The sequence below is a fragment of the Grampus griseus genome, assembly GCF_964374135.1.
Source record: "Grampus griseus genome assembly, chromosome: 3".
Taxonomy (NCBI): domain Eukaryota; kingdom Metazoa; phylum Chordata; class Mammalia; order Artiodactyla; family Delphinidae; genus Grampus; species Grampus griseus.
In genome coordinates this window covers 105,254,723-105,262,713 of record NC_139019.1, presented here as the reverse complement: position 1 = coordinate 105,262,713, position 7,991 = coordinate 105,254,723, and the positions used below count along the sequence as shown (strand labels likewise).

The 7,991-nt window shown below is 41.2% G+C and overlaps 1 protein-coding gene across 1 annotated transcript in view; it reads right to left on the bottom strand.

Annotated features, from left to right (window-relative positions):
- Window positions 1-807: 807 nt before the first annotated feature.
- CCDC192 (coiled-coil domain containing 192) overlaps window positions 808-7,991 on the bottom strand; it is a gene marked incomplete at both ends in the record, with an annotated part of 201,354 nt that continues 194,170 nt past the window's right edge. Inside the window, 2 exon segments of the mRNA XM_082650316.1 lie at window positions 808-975; window positions 978-1,213. Coding sequence (XP_082506442.1) covers window positions 808-975; window positions 978-1,213 — 404 coding nt within the window.

The window sequence follows — 7,991 nt, the reverse complement described above, 5'->3', positions numbered from 1 at the left end:
CCTGCAGTACAGAGAGAGTAAGAATTAAGCCCCAAGGTCTTAAAGTTAGTAACTAGCTTGTCTTTTTGGATGAGAAATAGTTCATTTGAAGGGGATGAGTGGGATATGATATGAGGTCTTCTACTCCATTAATTACAGGGCAGCTTTCCTTTGCCCATCCTCTATTTTTCCTGATGTTATTTTGTGCCATCCACAGCTCCTCGGTACAATTGTAATGGTGTATTTTGCTTTGGTCTTAATGTTGCTCGTAAGGGAAAAATCAGTGTTATGTGTTTTCCCAAGGAGATGTTGTCCCAGGACACTTCTCCCAAAGGACTGCGGCTCTGATTCATCCATTCTTTATTTCTTTTGATTGGTTTTGTTTTACTTCATTTCTACCCTTGCTAAATGCGAATAAAATACATGCCATTGAGAAATATATTCTAGAGGATACAAAAAGACAGACCTCATGGCTATTTAATCTGTTGGCAATGATTCTGCTTGCAGTACCCCAACATTCCCCAGTTTGAAGCTCACCCTCCATGACTGCTTTCTATTCACAGTTGAGCTGCATAATAAAATGGGATTCATGCCACTCTTCCCTTGCAGTGTGACAAACCTCTGGTAAGAGGATAATGCTAAGTTCTTTGACCATCTCTCTAGCTTTGTGTTTTTTCCTCTCCCTCTGTTATCAGGAATGTCTGAAAACAAAGTATTCTACAGCTGTGTGGATTATGTGACAAATGTCTAAAGGGGAAACATTCAGTGTTTGCGTCTGAGGACTTCCCTTTGTTTTGTTTCCTTCCGATATGAACCTTATAGAATAGGTCAAACCCGTGAACTTGAACTTGAGTTTGCCAGTGAGTCTGCTTGGGCTCTGGACTTTACCTTGGTGACACTTAATAAACTTTTATTTATTTTTTTTTTTACTGAGAATCTTTGAATATCCTCGTCATAGACCACAGGAGTGATGCTATTATTAAAGAAAATTAAAGAAAATTGGCCTCTTGTAAACATTCTGGAGAGTCTTTGACCTCTGGGAAAGGATGGGCCTCCCGCTCGGCTTCCAGCTGCTGAATCTTCCTTTCCTTTTCTTCTAAAATTTCTTCCAGCTGAGTGATCTTCTCAGTCTGATGGGAAACCTGGGTCGACAACTCCACAATCAGGTTGATTTTTCGGTCACCTTCTTCCACAGGCAGGAGACCACCACAGCCCTCTTCCAGTGAGCTGTCTTCTAAAACAAACAAGAAAAGGAAAATCTGAACAGTTTTAATTGGATTTCCCAGAACTCAAAGAAAGGGAAGATGAAAAAGTTTCATTTCTCACGTTCTTAAAAGAGAACACAGATGTTGCGTCATCTGGCCAGATATACTGAGAACGGAATCTGGACCAGTGTGGGGAAGGACCCTGGGTGCTCGTGAAAAGAAATCTTAGAAGCCTCTGGAGAGGGAGGAGAATCAGTCTTTGCCAACTCTTGTTTATACGCATTTAACTTTCAATTAACCATGGGAATGAGCTGTCCTTGAAAATCCAATCTACAAACAGTAGCCATCCCAGATTTCATGTTATCTTTTCTTCATAATTCTTCACAAGAGCTACAATCAAGTAGAAATACACTTCAATGTGAATTTAATTTGACTGGGAAAAAAAAAGTTGCCATTGTCCCTTTTGGGAGAAGTGATAATGAGAAAGGACTAGTTTCTTAACCCAAGTCAGCTTTAGAGTTGGCAGGGGTGTAATTTGAGGTGATCAGGAAAACTCTGTAGCAGGGTATAGAGATTAATTTCTTTTAGGTCTGAATACATTTCAGCATGTCAATAAAATCACAAATGCCTCCTGAATATAAAAACTTATCTTTATCAATTTCTATAAGGTAACCCCTCAGATAAGGATAAAGGTCTGAGTAAGGAAGGAGAGAGAGGCTGTGTCAAAGAGATAAAAGATTAGTGACTGGAAGCAGGAAATCCTTGAAAACAAATATCACTAGATGGCCAAAAAAATTTAACTACTGAAAGGAAACCTCATTCTACTAGATTTTAGCAGTACCACCCTCCACATCACTCATCCTGAAATTTCTACCATTAAAATAATTTCTTTACGTTGTATAAAAGGCAGACTTCAGCTATAAAAAGTAAGGGACATCAAGGGCTTGGGTACCATGGTAGGATTAATTGAGCTAATAGTATATGAATGAACTTGACACATGGTGTCTACAGCTAATTGCTGTAATTGAAGGTCCAGCCTCTACTCAAACCGCAGTGAAAGCAAACCCACAGCTGCACCTGAAAGAAACATAACGGTAAGTCCAGGGTACAAAGGGCTGCTACTATTGTGTACCTATACACCTGTTAAAGCTGGGGCAGCTTTGTTGTGATAGCCAGTGCAGGCAGGGAATCACCCATTTCTCAGCAAATAAAACTAATTTGTGGCCATAATTTTCTCGAGAAGTCACGGGGTGAGAGCTTGAGCACTGCATTGCACACTGGACACAATGCTTTGGCTTCACAAAAGTGATGAGAGGAGAGATCAGGCTGGTCTCTGCTTTTAGAAATTACTGTCAGCAATGTACTACGTTTCAAGAATCTATGGAGAAATCTTTGTTCTGAACATATGAGATTCTAATGATAATATTTAAGGAGATGGTAGTTTGGGTATCTTTCTTAAAAAACAATGAAAAAAATCTCAAATCGCAAAGAAGCATTTGATTTGTGCCCTCTTCAAGAGGCCTGTGCTTTCAAGCCCAGAAGAAGGAGTCCATAGGATGGGGTGGGGGGCTTCCTCATTTGCTGATATGCTGGGCCTCACCTTTCCTTTTTTCTGACTACAGCTGTGCTGCCCAATACGGTAGCCACTTACCACATGCTGCCATTAACCAACTGAATGTGGCTGGTTTGAATTGAGATGTGCTGCAGGTATAAAATATACATTTGATTTGGAAGACAGATTTGAAAATAACGTGAAATATCTCATTAGGCTTAAAAAATTGATTATGTATTAAAATGATATATTTTAGATTAAATTGCACTAAAATATATTTTTTAAATCAATTTTACTCATTTGTTTTTACTTCTTAAAAATGTGGCTACTAGAAAATTTCAAGTATCATTTGTGGCTCTCATTATAGTTCTATTGGATAGTGCTGAACTGGAGTTTCCTTTTGGATGAGAACTCTTTTTTTTTTTTAACATCTTTATTGGAGTATAGTTGCTTTACAATGGTGTGTTAGTTTCTGCTGTATAACAAAGTGAATCAGCCATATGCATACATATATCCCCATATCTCCTCCCTCTTGCGTCTCCCTCCCACCCTCCCTATCCCACCCCTCTAGGTGGTCACAAAGCACCGAGATGATCTCCCTGTGCTGTGCAGCTGCTTCCCACTAGCTATCTGTTTTACATTTGGTAGTGTGTATATGTCCATGCCACTCTCTCACTTCGTCCCAGCTTACCCTTCCTCCTCCTTGTGTCCTCAAGTCCATTCTCTACGTCTGTGTCTTTATTCCTGTCCTGCCCCAAGTTCGTCAGAACAAATTTTTTTTTTTAGATTCCATATATATGTTTTAGCATATGGTATTTATTTTTCTCTTTCTGACATACTTCACTCTGTATGACAGTCTCTAGGTCCATCCACCTCACTACAAACAACTCAATTTTGTTTCTTTTTATGGCTGAGTAATATTCCATTGTATATGTGTGCCAGTCTTCTTTATCCATTCATCTATCGATGGACACTTGGGTTTGGATGAGCAGTCTTTGAAACAAAGGTGGATGTGTTCCCTGCTGATGGCTCTTGTTAACATGTACAGTTGTTATTCGGGAGGGAGGATTGCTGGTCCTCAACTATTAGCACAGAGATCATGTCTTCTGTTACTCTAGAAGGTAGAGGCATGGAAATCTGGGCTTGGGAGAATGGGTTCTTAGGGGTTGAAGTGAGTTTCAACAGGAGAGGAAAGAATAGAAGGGAAATGGCAGCAAGAGGCAGTGGGAAAATGTTAAGGAAAGGAATGGCAGGCAGGATAGAGAGGGCTGGGCACTGTGAGGCTCGGGGACAAAGGGGGCATCAGAAGCATCTCTCCTTGTCTATGTCTGTCAGATTCTCCTTTCTCGTTGACCTCTCCTTCAATACTTTCTTTCCCCAGTTTTCCCTCTCTTTTTAGGAGAAGTTATTTTCTACCAATTGCACAGGGAAGAAAGGAGTTTAGCATCATTCCCAAAAGCAAACTGGTCAAAAATATTTTTTTTAATTTGTTTTTTAAAAAAATAACGCAATATAGGTAAGACACTTCTTTCACTGAATTCTAATGATAAAGGGGTAAAAATGCAGCAGGGTGGCCTTACATAGGCAATCACAGTCACCAGGTCTATACCCTCTGTCTCTGCCCTCTCGGAAGAGTGTAGTAGAGGGAGAAAGTAGAATGACAATGAGAGAAAGAGAGTCAGGGTGTCTTGGTTAGCTCAGGCTACCACAACAAAATACTGTAGACTGGGTATCTTAAAGAACAGAAATTTATTGTCATAGATCTAGAGCTTGGGAGCCCTAGATCAGGGTGCCAGTGTGGTTGGGTTCTGGTGAGGACTCTCAGCCTGATTTGCAGACAGCTGCCTTCTTGCTGTGTCTGCACATGGTAGAGAAAGAGATCACAGGTTCTTCTTATGAGGGCACTAACCTCATTCAGAGGGCCCTGCCCTCATGACCTCATCTAACCTAATTACCTCCCAAAGGCACCATCTCTAAATACTAGTACATTGGGGGGTTAGGGCTTCAACATATGGATTTTTGTGGGGGACACAATTCTGCCTAGCACAGGGAGAAGATAATTGGAAAAAGTGTAGAGAAGAAACATGAGGCTGAAAAAAGGAGAGATGGCATGAGACCTTTAATTCTACTGTAATGTTTTCATGTATTACATGAAAATGCCGATAAGGAGACAAGCTAAAGAATGGGTGTGCCAAAAAGGAGATTTCTCATACAAGTATATTTTACCATTAAATGATCTCTTTACACATATAAGAAAAATATTTTTGTTCCGTTTCTAAACACGTATGAATAATAAAAGTGTTTTAAACTTTTCAATAAAGTGAGGGACTCCAGGATTCACATCCTATTTGTATTGGAAACAGCCCAAGGCCACTCCAATAAATTTTTCAGACTCTACCACTAAACTTCACATAATCTTGTCTGCACTGCTCTTCCCTACTCCAAACTCCCTCATCTGTAATAGGAAGGGATGTGTGTCCCTAAGGTCCTGACAGCTCTACATGCCCCCAGATCTCAAACACCTCTTGTCTTCCATGGCCTTTTGCTAGAAGCTCAGATAGTCTTGCCAAGGCCATGGCTGCCTGAGATGTGGAGGATTCTGTCTGCTGACCAGATAATCTCAGGTTTAACCTTATACCCAGAGGCAGTAGGAGACCCAGAGACAAGAGAGAATCTTCTCTCTGTCAGACAGAGGGGACAAACCTGACTAGCGACAGTCAGGGTATGATGTCATCACAATTGCTACTATTGTAGAGGTTTTTACAAGCATACATTATTTTTCAGGATTTCCCCTCTTTCTGCCTTACAAAGGTGAGAAGCAGGAATGAGACTGCGGGTTTAGGGTCACGGCAAAGAGGAGGCAGGAGAAGGGGTGGTGATAGTTGTGCAGGTTTAGAAAGAGGACAGACAATAGGAGCCTTCTTCCAGCTGGGCCAGGCTACGTTCAGGTTTCTAAGTCACCCTTGAAGGACAAAATGCCTTTGGCCATTTGCAGCTTCCCATTCTTTATACCCTCAAAACCTTCATGCTCTTAGCACAGGGTCACATGAGAGTCATGTCAAAAATGACTAAATTGACAACAGCAGAGGTAATTGTACTTTGAGAAGCTTAGGGACTTAGAGTTGGAATGTGTGCTTTGCGGGTGCTCTGATCTCACCTGTACAGGAATTATTTCTGCAGCATCCCTAAATGATGATTTTCTAAGTGGCTTGCAGACATTGGTGTCCCTCAAGCTCTTCCTGGGTCAGCTGCCAATTGTAATCAAAGAATGAAATTTGCATTTTGCCACAAGTGCAGCTGCCTTTTGTTATAGAGCTATCTGACAGGTGGAAGGCTGTCATGGACAGACTGGAGGAGAGCAGAGTACAACTTACAGCTAATCAGAGGAAAGAGGTGTAGTGTGAAAAGTGGCCAACAAATGGCTGGAAAGCTTTTTAAAATTTTTATAAATATTTCTTTCTAAAAAGGGGTGTTCCCCTTTTGATCCCTTTACTGATATCACCACCCAAAAATGTTCATTGAGCAGAGAAACGCTAAGAACCACTGATCGAGCATCTGATTCCAATACCTCTAACAGTGGGAAACACACTTCTTCCCAGTTAGATCTCAAGCATCCTTCATGGTCATCTTTTTCATTCATTCATTCATTCATTCAATAATTAGTTCGGTAACTGGGACCCTGCACATAGAGAATAAATCAGATGCCTGCTGGCTCCAGTCACAGTTCCACAGTTGGGTAGGAGAGGCAACACTGAGTTAGGCCCTAGAGGACACACAGGATTTAGCTTAAACAAGCATCTCCACTGGGTACTCACCTGTGGACATTTACTTTTCTCTCTGCCTTTCAAGCTGACTGCTGAGGCTGCCAGGTATTTAAGAAAGACGCCCACTGGTGAGGTGATTAAATACCTCGCTCCCCTCAGAGGCACCCAGGATTACTGTTTGGCCTAAAAGACTATGTCAGCTTCCTCCTCTGCTCAAATGCCCATCACTCTGACTCACCTTCATGCTGGTTTTGAAAGCTGTGTATATTTCACAGTAACCACCGAGGGAGTACAATTTCATCTGTTGCCATACTTGGACTTGAAAATTGGCACCTCCTTGTAAATATATCCCTCTCGTTACTTGGATAAAATCCAAAATGACAAAAACCTTCCTAATTTTCTCTCCTTCTCTAGACTGTTGTAATGAACATTTGAGAATGGTAATTCTCTGCAGTAAAATGATTCACTTACATTTTGCATTCTTGTAGCACAAATGTTTTACCTCTTGAAAATCAGGTTTGTCTTACATCCTGCAGACTTGTGTATCCTCCTCCATCAATGTTTTTATTTGAACACTTAGAATACATTTGAAGTTGGCAAATTTGTTGACTTGGGAAAAAACCAAGTAGCATTATAAGAACAGATTGACCTGGCAAATAAGTTTAGTCAGTTAAAATAATTAAAAAACAGTCTGATATTTGCTAGGAAGTTTTGATATGTATCACAAAACTCCCCATATCATAATGATGACCTGTCTTATAACAGGATTGTGTTTTAGAGGAAAAGTTTGAGGTGCAATTGTAGACTGGAGCAAATAGACATTTTCACCTAGCAACAGCCCAACAGTCCCATACCTAAGAGCTTAAAAATATCTGTCTGTTTTAATAAGTGCTTTGGAAGGACAACATACTTAGTTGAAACCTTGATGGAAAGGCTGTAGCCCTGATGACATGGGGAAGTGCTCCGGAGAGCAAAGGGATCAGAGAGCCTATAGAACACTTGATGAAAAAAAAAAAACACTTAGGAAAAGCAAGGAGTGAGAGAGACTGTGTAGGAAGTACTTGTTGCTTCAAGCTCCTTGGCCTCAAGCAGACGCTGTTCCTGCGCCAGTCCCCAGAGCCAGCATGTGGGGTCTGCTGATACGGATGCTTTGAGGACTTGTTTAGTGTTTGGGTACCAGCTGGAATGAAAAGCACTACTCATTAACCACTAGTGTCACTCCTGTGCTGGCAGGATGCTCTCACCGTGAGACATGTGTGGGAGCCAAGCAGGCCGAGGGAACTGCAGATTCCCAGTGTCCTTCCTTTGTCACTCTGAAGCATAAACACACTGTGATATCCATGCTTAGCATTTATGGAGATGGTTAATGCTCTCTCACCCAGAACATGTAGTTGAAGTACTGCAGTAGCTTCATATCTGGCCACACTGCTTCTGCTACTGCCCTTTCAGTCTGCCTTCAACTCTGCCCGGAGAGGTTTCATTAAAACATAG